At 51.6% G+C, this 17,388-nt stretch overlaps 1 protein-coding gene across 6 annotated transcripts in view; it reads right to left on the reverse strand.

Annotated features, from left to right (window-relative positions):
• Window positions 1-17,388, reverse strand: part of L3MBTL1 (L3MBTL1, histone methyl-lysine binding protein) — a 33,871-nt gene that overhangs the window by 12,234 nt on the left and 4,249 nt on the right. For 4 of the 6 annotated variants that reach the window (XR_003513982.1, XM_027558508.1, XM_027558510.1 and 1 more), the window contains exons 2-16: window positions 12,996-13,141; window positions 12,597-12,823; window positions 12,124-12,265; window positions 11,677-11,827; window positions 11,385-11,517; window positions 10,717-10,801; window positions 6,763-6,851; window positions 6,147-6,251; window positions 5,169-5,304; window positions 4,738-4,829; window positions 3,142-3,293; window positions 2,453-2,529; window positions 1,517-1,602; window positions 1,221-1,331; window positions 384-498 (exon numbers count right to left, since the gene is read on the reverse strand). Coding sequence is in view for 5 of the 6 variants with exons in the window: in XM_027558508.1 (XP_027414309.1) it covers window positions 384-498; window positions 1,221-1,331; window positions 1,517-1,602; window positions 2,453-2,529; window positions 3,142-3,293; window positions 4,738-4,829; window positions 5,169-5,304; window positions 6,147-6,251; window positions 6,763-6,851; window positions 10,717-10,801; window positions 11,385-11,517; window positions 11,677-11,827; window positions 12,124-12,265; window positions 12,597-12,823; window positions 12,996-13,141 (1,847 nt within the window). In the remaining variant the exon portion in view is untranslated. Of the gene's footprint in view, window positions 1-383; window positions 499-1,220; window positions 1,332-1,516; window positions 1,603-2,452; window positions 2,530-3,141; window positions 3,294-4,737; window positions 4,830-5,168; window positions 5,305-6,146; window positions 6,252-6,762; window positions 6,852-10,716; window positions 10,802-11,384; window positions 11,518-11,676; window positions 11,828-12,123; window positions 12,266-12,596; window positions 12,824-12,995; window positions 13,142-13,550; window positions 13,759-17,388 lie in introns of those variants that run through there. The other 2 variants (XM_027558513.1, XM_027558511.1) reach the window with 2 other exon arrangements.

The following is a 17,388-nucleotide window of genomic DNA, read 5'->3' on the forward strand; positions in this document are numbered from 1 at the left end:
CCCGTATGAAACAGATGCGGGTGACCTCCAAGCCCTGCCGGCAGCGGGGAGCAGGATCTGATGCAGGGAGCCACGATGCCTTAGCAAGCACTGCGCATGCTCTGCGTGGCTCTGCTGGACGCTGAGAAGACTCCTCAGGGCACAACTACCTCCGAAGCATCTGCTCCCAAGTGAGCTTGGCCCTTCACACCTCCAGGTCCCCCACCCAGCAACTGAGGAGGCCAGAAGCACTGCTCAGTGTGACAGAGACCCTCCCCAGGGTGGGGAGGATGAGGGATCCCAGAGTTTACTGTGGGCATACTATAGAAGGGAGGTGGTGCCAGAGCTCGGGGGCAGGGTCAGACATCAGGAGGAAAGGGTCAGAGTGCCCCAGGGGTACACACGGAGAGGAGGTTGCAGGGGATGTCCCGTCTTGGAGCACCAGCCTGCCGGGTGGATGTCAGGGTGGTCAGCATCAATCCAGAAGTCATAGGTGTGACTCCAGCCATCAAAGTGGAGCTGGGGAGGAAAGAAAGGCCCGGGAGGTCAGGTGTTCCTCATGGAGCCCAGCTAGGCCGGGAGGTCCTCCAGGCCCCAGGAGGCTCTCCCCATCCCTGGGGCCTGTCAGAAGCAAGATCCTGAATTGGAAGAACAAAGGAGCCAACCTCACAATAATCCATCTCGACCACCACACTTCCCAAGGGTTCCACCTATGAAGTTACTGGCATGCATGCATGCCAAGTTGCTTCAGTCATGTCCAACTCTTTGGGACCCCATGAACTGCAGCCTACCAACTGGGCTTCTCTGTCTATGGGGATTCTTCAGGCAAGAATACTGGAGTGGGTTGCCATGCCCTCCTCCAGAGGATCTTCCCGATCCAGGGATAGAACCCGTGTCTCCTGTGGCTCCTGCACTGCAAGTGAATTCTTTACTGCTGAGCTACCAGGGAAGCCCTGAAGTTACTGGCATCTCCCACCAGTCCTTGGGTAGGACAAGGATTCATGGGCCCATCTGATAGGCTCAGAGAAGGGACGGGATCTGTCCCGACTCACAAAGGTTAAGTCGCAGATGAGACCTGACTGAGACCCAAGATCTTCCGCCTCAAGTCTAGAGCTCCCTTCCCTGCAACATGCAGCTTCCCTGCAGTCTGGCTCATGCCATGCCCTTGACCTCAGCCCCGTCTACGGAAGTCCTGCCCCATCGGCCTGTCCACTCCCCCAGCCCGAGGGGCCCAGAGCCACCTTTATCCGATGATCCTCCACATCCTCCACGCTGGCCACACGAATTAGGGCTGGGTTCCTGCGGTCCACGGCTTCCAGCTTCATGTTGACCAGGAAGCTGTGTGGGGGTCGCTACAGGGGGAGAGTGGTCTTCAGGCTAAGGCCCTGCTCAGCAGAGCTGAGGCCCCAAGAGGGATGCCCAGGTGTTGTGCTTGGGGAAACCGTGGCCAAAGTGGGAGGCCGGGGCCCTGTCCTGCCTGACCGAGGGCTCCACACTTCCCTGAACTCAGCTCTGAGGGCAGAGAAAGCCAACTCACCACCTTGAAGGCCCAGGCAGGCACAGCAGAGGCACCAGTTTCTTCCAGATATTTCTCCCAACAGAAGCTGTCAGGGTCTGGGTAGTCTGGAGGAGAGGATGAGGGCAATGTCTAGGCCGGGTGTAGCGGGGAGCTCCTCCCCTCCAAGCAGGGCCAGGGGTGTGGAAAGGACAGAAGCCCGTGGACAGAAATCCCCGTGTCACAGCCTGCTCCTTGCAGGGGGCTCCTGAAGGGGAGGGGTGCCAGGCAGAAGCAAGCAATTTAGTTGGTTATCTGGGAACCCCGGTTCCCAGTCCTCTCCTTGGCTCTGTTGCCTCGCTCCAGCCCCAGTCCCATCTGAACCCCTAATGTATGTTCTGAGTGCTAAGTCGCTTCAGTCATGTCCAGCTCTTTGCGATCCTATGGACTGAAGCCCATCAGGCTTCTCTGCCCATGGAATTCTCCAGGCAAGAATACTGGAGTGGGTTGCTATGCCTTCCTCCAGGTGATCGTCCTGACCCAGGAAGCAAACCTGCATCTCTGACGTCTCCTGTACTGGCAGGCGGGTTCTTTATCACTAGTGCCAGTGTAACACCACTGACAGGGAAGGATACACTTTCTTCACTCTGGATTCCTGTTCCCTTACTGACAGGGCTCAGCTAACTTTCGTTTTGGTTTTTTTTTGGCTGTGAGATCTTAGTTCCCTGACCAGGGATCGAACCCATGTCCTCGGCAGTGAAAGGGCAGAGTCCTAACCCCTGGACCAGGAATTTCCTTTCAGCCTCAACAGAGTCAGGGTTTAACAGTACTCTCCTAAGATCAAAGGGTTCTCAGCTCTCAGGCAAAGAAGCTAAGGCTCCAGGCTACACGTGTGCCCTTGGCCTGCCCTTAGAGACCCAGCTAATGAGGTACTGGTAAGGACTGGGGAGAGAGGGGTGGCTCAGGCTGCAGGGTCACCTTGTGGAGGGGTGAGGGGCTTTCCTTGCTTCTGGCACCAGCCCACCGGGTGGATGTAGGGGCTGCTGGAATCACACCTGAAACCCAAGAATTCTTCACTGTCTCAGGTGAGACTTCGAGGCCTGGAGCCCGCTGTCCTGTGACATCACGGCGACAGGGCCCACCCTCATGTTACTTCTGAGGGAGAGTCAGACTGGTGACTGGTGAGGGAGTCAGAAAATTCCAACAGTAACTAAAAACTCTAATACAGCCTTAATATCTCAGAGAAAGTCATGGGTCACGGAGTCTGCTTGTTTTAACCTCGGTATTTTTAGATGAAACATTTAATTGTCATAATTACTAAATGATGCAGATCCGGGTCCCCAACCTCCGGGATCTAATGCCTGGTGATCCGAGGTGGGGCTGATGTAATAAGAACAGAAATAAACCGCACAATAAATGGACTGTGCTTGAATCATCCCCGAACCACGCCCTCACCCCCGGTCCTTGAAAACACTGTTTTCCACGAAACTGGTCCCTGGTGCCAAAGAGGCTGGGCCCCTGTAGATGAGATCTACAGGGCAGTCGATTGTCCCCTGAGCAATACGAATATCAGGGCTGAGCTGGGCTGCCTGGCGCATCCCATGCCCACCGTCCCTCCCCTGCCCCTGTCCCTGCCCCCTGGGGCCAAGTCTGGGCCCTCCCACTACCAGTAGTCGTAAGTGTCATCCCAGTTGTCAAAGTGCACCAGGAAGCGGCTGTCCACCACGTCGGTCACGCTGGCCACGCAGACAAGCGACGGGTTCATGCGGTCCACAGCTTCCAGCTTCATGCCCACCTGGAAGCCCAGGGGTGGGGGACTCTGGGGGCAAGAAGAGGGGCTGCCATGGCCAGGCCCAGGCTGGCTTGTGCTGGCCCAGGACCCACTGGCAAAGGAAGAGGAATAGGTTCCCTGGGGGTTGTGTTTCTGCTGGGTGGGCACGGGCAGGGAGGGTGGGAGAAAGAGGCTGAGGAAGAGGGTCTCTCCAGGGAAGAATCATACCCGCCAGCCCTGAGCCCTCAGGCACTTCTGGCCTCCGAGGGATGCTCAGAGGAAGCCTCACTGTGGAAGTGTCACTGACAGGAGGCCACTCACTCACCCTAAGAGCCTGCCAGGCTGAGCACAAGCCTCCCCTCCCCAGACAAGCCCGGCCCAGCTTGAGCTGAGGGAGCTGGGTCCACCACGGGGTGGCGGGGAAAGACGAGCTGACATGTGAGGCAGGCGGTGGGGAGAGGGGGCAGGGAGGCACCTGCCATGTGTCGGACATAAGCTCCAAAAGCCATCACCTCCCTCAGTCTTTACAACAACCCTAGGAAGATGGGTATCATCGTCTCCATTTTTGTAAGTTAAGTGACTTGCCCAGGACGACAAAGCTGGTCAATGGTGGGGCCGGGACTTGAACAGTTTGACTTAAAATCTGCATCCCTTGTCACAAGAGCTGGTAGAAGCCCACCAGTCACCTGTAAGTATGCTCTCTGGGGCAGGAGCAGGGTAGGTGGTACCTGTCCATGCCTGAACAATATGGGGCAGTCCCTGGCCCACGGGGACCCGGGACTTTCCAGATGGTAACATGTTTACCGGGCTTCCCTGGTGGCTCAGTGGTAAAAGAATCCACCTGCCAATGCAGGAGACACAGAAGACTCAGGTTCTATTCCTGGGTCAGGACGGTCCTCTGGAGAAAGAAATGGCAACCCACCCCAGTATTCTTGCCTGGGAAATCCCACGGACATAGGAACCTGGTGGGCTACAGTCTATGCAGTCGCAAAGAGTCAGACATGACTTAGCGACAACAATAACTTGTTTACTGGGAGTTCCCTAGATCTCTCAGGCCTCTGGTTTGGGATTAGGAGATGCTTTAATTGTGGGATAAAGTTGCCAGTGGCCTCAAACAGAAAGAAGGACAAGAGGTGAAAGCTGGGACCACATGGGAGAGCTTCAATGTTGGTCAAAAGGATGGAAAAAGCTGCTCCCAGAATAAAGGTTTGGACCTGACGACAAGAATTGCAGGGAAACCCAAGCAAGAAAGGAGGACACCTCAGTGCCCAGGCTCAGAGGTGATGTGTGGAGGAGAGGATTTCAGCAGTAGGGAAGAGGGGGGAAACTGGAGGAAACCCAAAACTTCTTTCCTCTCTGGCCCTGGAATTGCTCAGGGAGCCCCTCCCGTTCGATGAGGACCAGAACCGAGCTGAGAGCACCCGTAGGTAAGCGCTCGTCCGCTGACTCAGATACCCTGGCCGGCTGCAGTGACTGTCCTGGGGGCACTCACGTGGCTCTGGCTCACAAACAGGTGCTTGGGGGCAGCCTGGGCTCTTGTGCTGCGCAGGTACTGGCTCCAGCTGAACTCCTCCTCCTTGTAACCTAGGCCCCTCGGGGGGGACGAACAGAGCGCCGTGCAGACAGAGGCTGGGCTGTGGCGAGGGCACCCCACACGGAAGCAGCAGAATCAGGCAGGCCTGAGGACCCCACAACCCTCAGGAACCTGCCCAGGGACCCCCCTGCCAAAGCAGGACGCAGCCTGGGTGGACTTCTCTCAAAGGGCAAGGGCAGAGCAGAAGCTCTAAGGCCGAGTCATAGCAGGATGGGACGCAGAAAGGCTGGTTGTACAATGGGAACAGGGAAGGGGGGAACCACAGGGAAGGAGTCAGGGAGGGTCTGGGGGCTCACTGCCTCACTGGGACCAACCCAGCCAGGCCTTACCTTTTGGGGGCTGCAGCTTGTGCCCCGTCTTCTCGAACCAGCCAGCCGGATGAATGTCAGGGGAATTGGCATTGATCCAGAAGTCATGGCACTCGGAATACCCATCAAAGTGCAGACGTAGGCGGTAGCCACACACCTGACCCCATAAGGGGGAAGCACAGGGACTCCGATGCCAGCAGACACCCTGTTTCCCTTCCCTCACCACTCCTCATCCAGCCTGGTAGTCTCAGGGGTCTGCTACTAGAAGGTTACCCCCTTCACCCCTCCTGACTCCTAGGTTTCCCTGCATCCTGAACTTTGCCATACACCCTCCCATCCTACAAGGAGCACAGCTCATGTGCTAATGAGCCCTGAGCTCTGGGCACAAGACAGGAGATTCTAAGACAACCTCTGGCCGCTTTGAGCCCTGGACAGATCCCAAAGGCACTGACCAAAGCTCAAGGCCCCCAAGGACCCTTCCTTCTGCTACCTTCTCTCGCTGCTCAGACCTCAGCCTGCTAATGGCAGTTCCATGAACACAGTGCCCTTGAACGTGCTGTTCCACGGCCCAGTGCCTTTTTCTCACTTTGCTTCTTGTGCCTGGGACATCCTACTCACCTCTCGAGACTCAGCAATGGAGGCTCTTCCCCTCTGAAGCCGTTCCTGCCCCTTCAGTGCCCCCCTGCATACAACTGTCATCACCCCGAGGGGTATCACTGTTTATCTGGCTGATGCCCACACAACTGTGAGCTCCTAAGAGGATAAGGACCTTGTTGGACTCATGCCACCATCCCTGCCCTTGGGAGTGCTGCTCCTCAGTAAACTCACCATCTCAACCCTTCTCCTGCTTTTTGTTTGTATTTTAGTTTTCCTCATATTCTGCCTCAACCCCCTATTAGGTTGGGGGCTGTCTGAATCCAGGCCCTCCGTGCCGTTGGCTGACTCCTTCAGTCCATCCCGAGGGGAGTCACCAGGATGGGGGTGCCAGCCTCAGCTCACCTCGGCCACAGTGAGGATGAAGTACATGCTCGGGTGCTGAGGGTCGATGCCTTCCAACTTCATGCCCAGTCTGAAGCCATTCTTGTTATGAGTGACTGTCTGGTACTGTTAATGCACAGATGGGAGAGGATCCAGCTCCCCTCTGGCCATTATCCTAGCCTAGTGGGCTGGGGGCGAAGAAACTACCATAGGGGCCCACCTGCTTAGCACTACCAAAGAGGTAACTTATTTGGGGAACTTTAGTGCAGGGATCCAAAGCAGGATAGACTAGCCTCCAGCTCCCTTGAAAAGTGGACTTCAGGGCTCCGTCTTACCCAAGTCAGTGTGTAGAATTAAGTAAAAGGCAACAGAATTCAAAAGTCTGCAGGCCCAGTGATGGGTAAGCCTGGGTCTCACCTCCTGTTTCTTCCCACCCAGGAAGTCCCTTATAGTGAGCCCAGGAAGTCCCTTATAGTGACCCTTATAGTAGAAAAGGTCTCTAATCAGTCTGTCCCCCTTCCACCCTGCCAGTCCTTTGAGGGATGTCAGACACAGAAAGCAGCAGAAGGCCTGAGTTTGGAGGTGAGTCCCTGGACTGGGAGACAAGCTCTTTATAACACAGAAGTATCCAACTCACATCCTGGAAGAGGCTGATGGGGGCAGCGATGGCCTTCTGCTCCTCAAGGTAGGATTCCCACGACCAGCCTGGTTTCTTCTCCTCTGAGGCTGTGGGGAGGAGACAGACAGGCTAACCCTTCAGGTGGTGGTTGGTGGTTTACTCGCTAAGTCCTATCCTGACTCTTGCAACCTCATGGACTGCAGCCCACCAGGCTCCTTTGTCCCTGGAATTCTCCAGGCAAGAAAACTGGAGTGGGTTGCCATTTCCTCCTCCAGGGGATCTTCCCGACCCGGGGATCAAACCCACGTCTCCTGCATTGCAGGCAGATTCTTTACCAATAGAGCCACCAGGAAAGTCCTAAGCTACTTCTTAAATACGACCTTCCTCAGTTCCCCCAACCCAACTCTACCTTGACCTCCAAAACAAACCTCTGCCTATGATCACATGCTGCCCTCTGATTCCACTCAGCCATGAGGGTGCCAGACACACAGGGCCCAGGCGAGACTCAGTCTCAGGTGAGGCTGCACCAAATTCTGCCTGCCCTGCCTGGCCCTCACCCCTAGGCCATTGTCAGCAAAGGCACTCTGGATTATAGGCCCACTAACAGAGGTTACAAAGTCTCAGCCACAGAGGGCCAGAGCTGTATGACAAGTCCTGAACCAGAGGACTGAATCACAGCACCACCTAAGCTCACTGGGAAAGAAGAGGAAAAACAGAAATGAAGAGAGGAAAACATGCAAGGAGGAAGAACAGAAGAGACCACACAGAGGGTTTCCCTGGTGGCGGAGCGGTTAAGAATCCACCTGCCAATGCAGGGGACACAGGTTAGATTCCTGATCTGGGGAGATTCCACACATCCCAGAGCAACTGAGCCTGTGGGCCACAACTACTGAAGCCTATACTCTCTAGAGTCAGAAAGCTGCAATTACTGAAGTCTTAGTGCCCAGAGCCTGTGCTCTGAAACAAGAAACCACCGCAGTGAGAAGCCCAGGCACTGCAAAGAAGGGTAGCCCCTGCTCGCAGCAACCAAAGAAAGCCAACAGACCCAGCACAGCCAAAAAACCACCTCAATGAGCTATAACTTCATACCCACTAGGATGGTTATAATAAAAAAGACAGAGGGACTTCTCTGGTGGTCCAGTGGCTAAGACTCCGTGGTCCCAATGCAGGGCACCTGGGTTCGATCCCTGGACAGGGAATTAGATCCCATATGCTGCAATTAAAAGTCAGGACAACTAAATAAATCCTTTTTAAAAATAAAAAAGACAAATTTTATTTATAACAAGCCTTGGTGAGAATGTGGATAAACTGGAACTTTCATACGCTACTGGTGGGAATATACGGTGGTTTGGCCACTTTGGAAAACATTCTAGCAGTTCCTTAAGAGGCTAAACATACGGTTACCATAGCACCCAGCAATTCCACTCCTATGTACATACCCAAGAGAAATGAACACTTATGGCCAGACAAAATTTGTGCACAGATGCTCATATCAGCATTATTCATAACAGCCCCAAAGTGGAAAAGAACACACATACCCATCAGTTGATAAAGTGTGATATTTCCTACAATGGAATATTACTCAGCAATAAAAATGGATGACATACTGATACATGGTACAACACGGATGAACTATGAAAACACTGTGCTAACTGCAAGAAGCCAGCCACCAAGGACCACATGCTGTATGATCTCATTTATATGAAATGTCTAAAACAGGCGGATCCATGTATACAGAAAGTAGATTGGTGGTTGACTAAGGCTGGAGGGGAATTCGCGCTTTGGGCAGAATGTCAGTTAATAGATACAGGGTTTCTTTTTGGAGTGATGAAAATGTTCTAAAATTGATTGTGGTTATGTTTATACATTTCCATGAATAGACCACAAACCACTGAATTGTATACCTCAAATGAGTAGATTGCATGTTTTGTGAATTATAACTCAATAAAGCCATTAGAAAGCTATTTCTTACAAAAATATGTATAAAGCATTAACTGTAGAAAAAAATGGATACGTTAGACACAGATTCTCTGCACACGTAGGACACATGAGCAGCCCTGACATGCCCACTCCTACTCCCAGATTCTTCTGCTAAAAGGTCCCCAAAATGAGTGGAGAAAGATTTTAGCCATAAAAGCTAACTTCTGTGTACTGACAAGGTTTCTTCCCTTGAAAAAAGGCAGAAAGGAGAAAATGTCCAGGAACTAATGCCACACAGTAATGTTCACAGTTGAGATGGTGAAACGTACAAATCAAAAGATAACTTCAACCTGGTCAACAGGACCCAGCAGAAAAAAATGCTAGTTTAAGAAAGTACATTCTTAAGAAAGACAGAGCAGTGGAGCCAATATATCTATATATCTATAGTTGCTGCTGCTGCTGCTAAGTCGCTTCAGTCGTGTCCGACTCTGTGCGACCCCATAGACGGCAGCCCACCAGGCTCCCCCGTCCCTGGGGTTCTCCAGGCAAGAACACTGGAGTGGGTTGCCCTTTCCTTCTCCAATGCATGAAAGTGAAAAGTGAAAGTGAAGTCACTCAGTTGTGTCCGACCCTCAGCGACCCCATGGACTGCAGCCTACCAGGCTCCTCCGTCCATGGGATTTTCCAGGCAAGAGTCCTGGAGTGGGGTGCCATTGCCTTCTCTGATATCTATAGTTAGATATATATAATATAGTTAGATATATTAACTCCTGCCTCTATTTAAGACTTAAGAGGACATAAACCAGAATTTTCCTGGTGGTCCAGTGGCTAAGACTCCATGCTCCCAAAGCAGGGGGCCCAGGTTTGATCCCTGAGGAGGGAACTAGATCCCACATGCCTTAACTAAGAATTCGCATGCCTCGACTAAAGAGCCCACATGCCACAATGAATATCAAAGATCCTTCGTGCCACAGCGAAGACCTGGTACAGCCAATTAATTAATTAAAAGAGGACAAAAACTAATGAGAGCTAAGACTTTGGCTTCTGATGTGACAGCCTTGGGTGAGAAAGAGAGCCATGAGAATATGGTTTGGTTAAGATAGGCAGAATATAGACTACTATAGTGTTTGATGCCTTGGACACAGATCAGGTTCCTCTGACTGGCAATGGGTTCATCAAGGGAGAAAGATGTCCTAAAACTGACCTCACTCTCTGGCTCTCTAAGAAACAGGAAAGACAGTGACTCATGCAACAAGCCATAGTCCAAAAGGAAACACCAGTTCAGTTCAGTTCAGTCGCTCAGTCGTGTCCGACTCTTTGCGACCCCACGAATCACAGCACGCCAGGCCTCCCTGTCCATTACCATCTCCCGGAGTTCACTCAACATACAACTCATTTATTCATCCACTGAACAAACATTTATTGAGAGTGTACTCCACACCAGCCTCTGGGCTAAGGACCAGGGATATAATGACTAGTAGAAGAGATTCAGTTTTGAGGAAGGCAGAGAGACATTGCTACACAGTCTCTGGGTGATTGTGTGATAAACTCTACTTGGCTCCAATTGGCTGCTGTCATGGAAAGTGGAGATGGTAATGCAGAAGGTCTGAGGGCCACAGCTCGCTAATAATGATCTTTGTTCCATTTTTCTTAAAACCAAAGGATTAGAATGGAGGCCCAAATAGCAAGGTCAGACCAGTGACCAGTATGGACTTGCCCACACCACCACAGGGAAGCAATACCATGTGGTGCCATTAAAGTCTGCTCAAGTCTTTGGATATTATGAGGCCTACTCACAACTGGCTGCTGCTGCTGCTGCTAAGTCGCTGGATAGTAGAGGATAAACAAACACATGATATTAGCCTCAAGAAGATACATATACCATGGCACAAACCAAAACCACACTCTGTCACACACGCACACATACATGCTAACTTAGGGTCATCTATTTACGTACAATACACCCTCACAATGGTAACCTGCACTCCCAGCTTCACACCTCCAAAGGCATATACACATGGTTCATGAATATATATACACAGGCCATCGTACCAGGCTGGCTGCTGTTCCATTCGTCACTTTCTAGGGTGTTAGTGGTAGGTTGTCCCTCTGGATCCTTTCCTTCTTCTTGCTTCTCCTGTAGAGGACAACAGATCCCAGCTTCCTGTCTTTATGAGTTGGCGTGAAGCCCCTATCTCTATTCCTGACCCAGGCCTAGCTCTCTGGCCACACGGTGTTCTGCTCCCAGTGGGTGGATATTCTTCTAGGCTACCAGCAGGAACACAGCTCTGGCAGACAACCCTTTACCACATGGGCACAGTCTCATACCCTCTAGTTTACACAGCCTGATTACAGTTCTCACTCCCAGGTGGGGAAACTGAGGACACGAATACCTGCCCTGTGCTCCATGGCCTCCAGCCCAGAGATGGGGCCCCAGTGAGGAATCTTTCCATCTGCCTGCAGACCTACTTGGGTGCTGGTTCATGTCAAAGTGACAGCCCTGCTATTAGACTGAGGTGGGGGCTCTAGAAAAACAGGAAAGTTGTTTGTTTATTTCCCTGAAACCAAGTACAGGATCTGACTCCAGACAGGACCCAAAAATACAATGAGTGAGTTATTATGTGTCTTCTGTGGCCCAGCCCCACCATCTGGATTAATGGAGGGAGTGGTGAGAACTGAGGTACAACCTCCCCCTGCCCTCCCAGTTGTCCGCTTCCTACCATGGCCTCTGGCTCAGATTCGTTCTCGGATGGGCTCTGATATTCCCTGTGCTTCCTCTTCTTCACGGGTTTGAGGAGCTCAGAAGCGCTGGTGCAGTTGTTCTGGCCTGAGGAGTTCTCCACTATGACTGACCTGAGGGACAGACAGCCTGAGGGAAGGAACCACCCACCCTGCACCATCCACCTCCCCTCAAAGATCGGAACAGGAGCGGGGCCTTGGGGCCGGAGAAGCCCCAAAGGGGCTTCAGGGCCGGAAAGGCAAAGAAGTGGGGCTTAATTCCCTCCGGCTTACCGCTCCTGGAAGCGCTGAGGGCAGCCATCATTGGAGGAACTAGGATCTGGACCAGCGCCTTGCTGAGGCCCACAAGCCTGGCACGGGCAGGTGCCATCATCCTCTGGTGGGTCTTGAGGCGGACCTTCCGGAGGGTCCTGGGGGAGGTCCGCTGGGGGAGACCAAGGCACCTCAGGCCGCCCACCCAACACGTCCACACTCAGGCTCCGCCCACCTCGGAGCCCACACTGGGCCTCCACCTCGGTCCCATTCCCCACTTCCCCCACTGGACAGCCCTGTCTCCCTCGCCAGAGCCTTCTCCGCCCCCAGACCAACCCGCCGGTGGGGGCACACCCGCCGGGACCCGGGCCACGCCCCCTAGGGCCACGCCTCTGGCTTCGGCTGCCCTGCGAGTTCGGGGCTCTCCCAGCCTCCGCAGGGGCCCAGCTCCGGGCCTGGGGCTCCTACCCGGCTGTTGGGGGTCCGCGCCGCCACCCCCCGCCGGGGCCTCGCCATCTTCGTACTCGGCCACGCCTTCCCGCCGTAGCTCTGGGCTTGGGGGTTGCTCTGCTCCCACCATGTTCGGCGGCGCGTACTCGCTTATCCGGAACTGTACCGTGGAAGGGTCAGAGGGGCACGACTCCTGGCCCTTGACCCACCCCCAGTCAGCATGGTCCCCCCTCCCGCCGCCTCACTGCAAGCCACGCCTCCAAGGCTCATTCACCGTAAGACAGGCCCTAGAACCCCCCCGCAACTGTCTCGTCTTGGGAGCCCAGCACTTCAAGCCCCGCCCCCAGAGTCCCTCACCTCAAGCCCCGCCCCCAGAACCCTCCCCCTCGGCCAGCTTCCCCACCTTCCGCCTCTGGCCCCGCCTCCGGGCCCTCAGGCCCCGCCCCACAGCGGCGGCTCGCTGGATCCCGCCAATCCCCACAGTTACTGACCCGCAGGCCACTCCCCGAAGGCGGGGCTGCGGCCTCGGTCCACTCCAAGAGCCGCACCGTGCTGGCGCTGGGGCTGGCCGCCGGCCCGGTGCTCAGCTGCGGCAGAACTGTGGCTGTGACAGGTACGCTGCCGGCCGCTCGCTCCGGGGTGCCCACGTGGATCGGCTCCCGCGGAAAGCAGGACACATCCAGGGCACTGCTGGGCAGACCCAGGGCGGCCGAGCTGGCTGCGAACAGATACAGGGACAGATACGACACAGGTGAGCCTGACGACCCTGCTCCAACACTGCCATGCAAGTGCGGAAGCAGGTGAAAAATATCGTCTCCTCCCCAGGACCCACATCTGCTTGGGCATGGATGTGGATTCTCCTGTTCCCCTAGACCCCTGGCTTGGCCCACCTGGAATGATAAAGGCAGCAGTGGGCAGGTGAGAACCGGAGCCTGGACTATCTCTGGCCACCAGGTGCACGCTGACCTCCCCTGTGGAGGGTCCCTTCAGTGTCCTCAGCATCTCCATTTCAGCATGCCCCTCCATCCTGGTAGGCCTACAAATGGAACACAGCCCCCAAGGGGATCAGGCGGGTAGGGGGCCTCCATGAGGAGGAGTTGTCCACCCTCAGAGAAAAGCCTCAGCCATGAGGGGAGTAAGGTATTTTAGGAGCCCAGCATAAAGTTTGGCTCCTGGCTCTATCCAGGTCACCCAGGTGAGAGCTCTGGCCAGACCTTGCACCTCCCCCCGTCCCTGTAAGATGGGCATGTGTGAAGATGCTTTGTAAACTGCTGTGCAAACTCTAGGGAGTCTCAGAGAGTGTGTCTCGGGCCAAGGTTCTGTCTGGTCAGCTATCTCATGGCACAGCCCAGGCCAAGTCCAAATTCCCCTCTTTTTCAACCTCCACCTCCACCCCCAGTAGAATCACTCCCTTCTCCCTCTGGGGATTCAGAACCCTCAAGTACCAGATTCTCCTTCACTCATAAGGTCATTTTCCTGGGAGATGATCTTTCCTGATGGTGCTCTTTTATGCCTCCTGCCCACTACTTCCTCCAATCCCAAGCAAAGAGTGGGCACTCAAACATCTGTTGAGGGGACTTCTCTGGTGGCCCAGTGGTTAGGATTCCAAGTTTCCACTGCAGGGGGCACAGGTTTGATCCTTGGTTGGGGGAACTAAGATCCCACATGCAAAAAAAAAAAAACAAAAACAAGCAAAGAAACATACACATACAAAAACAAAATAAAAAACATAAACACCCTATAATCTGAAGAGCAAATAAGTAATGTATGAAAATGCAGGCAGTGCAAGATTTTGCTTTAATAAAGCAAAGGGAGTAGAGACATTTAATAAAGGGTCAAACATGTAAATATATGGGAAAAAGACCTAGTGACATAACAAATATGCTTAATACCTATCATTTACTTAACTCCTTAAATGTGCCGGCACGCAGCAGGTGCTGTGTTGGATTTCACTAATTTGAACTTGTTAATAAAAAGCAGTATAGGGAATTCCCTGTGCTTCCACTGCTGGTGACTCGTGTTCGATCCCTGGTTGAGGAACTAAGATTCTACAAGCCGTGAGGCATAGCCAGAAAAAAAAAGCAGTGTATGAGTAAGTGATATTTGGTTGCTTTAAGGTGTCAGCAGGGCTTGACAATGGCTTCTGGCATAAAGGAAAGAACAGAGATGTAGGCTTAAATTAGACTTAAGTCAGTTTGAATTTCAGATCCCACCCCCGGCCTTAAATGTCTGTGATTCTAAGTAACTTTCTTTCCTTGAGCCTCAGTCTCCTCATGTGTAAAATGAAGGGGATAATGGTATTTATCTCAAAGCGCTCTGATGAAGATTAAATGGAAAAAATATGTAAAGTCTTGATACTAGCAGGCCTTCAACAAAAAACAACTCACTCCCTCTGAACAGAGATTTTGAGGAGCTTGGCAGCTCCACTAAAAATGGGAAAATCAGCTTGTAGTGGTTGCTGTCTTTCCCAAGCTCCACTCCTCTCTCCTCCTGTTCTTGTGCACTGATATATCTTCCAGCTTTTCCTCCCTAAAATACACAGGACACCCCATATAGTATATCAGATCAGATCAGATCAGATCAGTCGCTCAGTCGTGTCCGACTCTTTGAGACCCCATGAATCGCAGCATGCCAGGCCTCCCTGGCCATCACCAACTCCCAGAGTTCACTCAAACTCACGTCCATTGAGTCAGTGATGCCATCCAGCCATCTCATCCTCTGTTGTCCCCTTCTCCTCTTGCCCCCAATCCCTCCCAGCATCAGAGTCTTTTCCAATGAGTCAACCCTTCACATGAGGTGGCTAAAGTACTGGAGTTTCAACTTTAGCATCATTCTTTCCAAAGAAATCCCAGGGCTGATCTCCTTTAGAATGGACTGGTTGGATCTCCTTGTGGTCCAAGGGACTCTCAAGAGTCTCCTCCAACAACACAGTTCAAAAGCATCAATTCTTCAGCACTCAGCCTTTTTCACAGTCCAACTCTCACATCTATACATGACCACTGGAAAAACCATAGTCTTGACTAGATGAACCTTTGTTGGCAAAGTAATGTCTCTGCTTTTCAATATGCTATCTAGGTTGCTCATAACTTTCCTTCCAAGGAGTAAGTGTCTTTTAATTTCATGGCTGCAGTCACCATCTGCAGTGATTTTGGAGCCCCCAAAAATAAAGTCTGACACTGTTTCCACTGTTTCCCCATCTATTTCCCATGAAGTGATGGGACCAGATGCCATGATCCTCGTTTTCTGAATGTTGAGCTTTAAGCCAACTTTTTAACTCTCCACTTTCACTTTCATCAAGAGGCTTTTGAGTTCCTCTTCACTTTCTGCCATAAGGGTGGTATCATCTGCATATCTGAGGTTATTGATATTTATCCTGGCAATCTTGATTCCAGCTTGTGTTTCTTCCCGTCCAGCGTTTCTCATGACGTACTCTGCATATAAGTTAAATAAACAGGGTGACAATATACAGCCTTGACATACTCCTTTTCCTATTTGGAACCGGTCTGTTGTTCCATGTCCAGTTCTAACTGTTGCTTCCTGACCTGCATACAGATTTCTCAAGAGGCAGATCAGGTGGTCTGGTATTCCCATCTCTTTCAGAATTTTCCACAGGTTTATTGTGCTCCACACAGTCAAAGGCTTTGGCATAGTCAATAAAGCAGAAATAGATGTTTTTCTGGAACTCTCTTGCTTTTTCCATGATCCAGTGAATGTTGTATAGAGAGTGAATATTCAAGTAGGCAAAGGCTTAGAGATATAACCTGATTAATTAAGGCAACATTCAGACCAAAGTTCGGGGACTTCCCTGGCGGTCCAGTGGTTAGAACTCGGTGCTTTCACTGCCGTGGGCCCAGGTTCAATCTCTGGTCGGGGAACTAAGATCCACTAGCTGCTCAGCGTGGCAAAAACAAAAACCCAAGGTTTGTTCCCCCTTCTCAAGTGGCTCAAGTGGTAAAGTATCTGCTTGCCAATGGAAGAGAAACAGGCAGAAGACGTGGGTTCAATTCCTGGGTCAGGAAGATCCCCTGGAGGAGGAAATGGCAACCCACTCCAGTATTTTTGCCTGGGAAATCCCATGGACAGAGGAGCCTGGTGGGCTGCAGTCTGTGGGGTCCTAAAGAGTTGGACACCATTGAGTGCGTCACACACACGTACACACACACACATGGTTTGTTCTCCCTAGTACTTCCCCTTTAAAAAAATTATAAAATAGCATTCTCTAAATTCAAATTATTTTGCTTTGCACAGCTGATATAGTTGTACCATTTTAATTCCTTTTAACTAATCTTTTTATTCAAAACATTGGCAGTCATTAGGAATGAATATGGTTACTCGTGAAAGAATTCCATTCTGTCTCAAGATCTACTAAGGGAGGGTGGTTGAGAGAACTTCCCTTCTGTTCAAGTTTCTGTCCTTTTCCCAGCAGACACTGGTGGACCAACTGGGAGTCAGCATCATCATTTTGTGCCTTGGGAATAGTCTCAAACAAGAGAAAGTGCTCTTATGAAGCCTACATTCTAGAAGTAAGGGATACAGTGGAGGCTGGAGATGTAAATTTAAAAACCATCCTGTACAGATGGCAGGGAAAAATCATAGAACCGAGTATAAAGAAAAAAGTGGGAGCCTTGGAGCTCATCAAAATAGGTTGGGAAGAGGAAGAAGATCTAGCCAGAGACTGAGAAAGAGCCTGCAATGAGATGAAAGAATATCCAGAAGCATCTGAGCTTCTGGAGGAAAGTTTCTAGAAAGTGGGACTGCTCAATGGTGTTAATACCACTAGCAGATCAAGTCAGATGAGGGCTGAGAGCTGACCATTTTAGCAATAAGGAGATTATGAGAAATCTCGACAAGCATCATTTCAGAGGAGCTGTGGACATAAAAACTTGATCAGAGTGGGTTCCAGAGAGAAATCATCAATTAGTTCAGTATTTATTGAGCATCTAGTATGTGTCAGGCACTTTTCTATGCAATTTGTAGTGAACAGAAGACACAGAAGCCTCTGTTATAGAGTCTGCATGCTAGTGGGGAAACTGACAGTAAGAACTGGTCCTTGTCAGGGGATGGGAGAAAAGGAAGTGGAGACTAACAGCTCTTTCAAGGAGTTGTGATACAAAGAACACTGATGTGGGGGACAGTATTTGGAGAGTGATGAGTTCTCAAGGAAAGGATGTTGGTTTTGTTTTTTATTTATTTATTTTAAAATTTTATGTACTTATTTATTCCTGGGCTTTGTATTTGTTACTGCAGACTTTTCTCTAGTTATCCTGAGTGGGAGTTACTCTA

This window comes from Bos indicus x Bos taurus, chromosome 13, assembly GCF_003369695.1.
Source record: "Bos indicus x Bos taurus breed Angus x Brahman F1 hybrid chromosome 13, Bos_hybrid_MaternalHap_v2.0, whole genome shotgun sequence".
NCBI classification, from domain to species: Eukaryota; Metazoa; Chordata; class Mammalia; order Artiodactyla; family Bovidae; genus Bos; species Bos indicus x Bos taurus.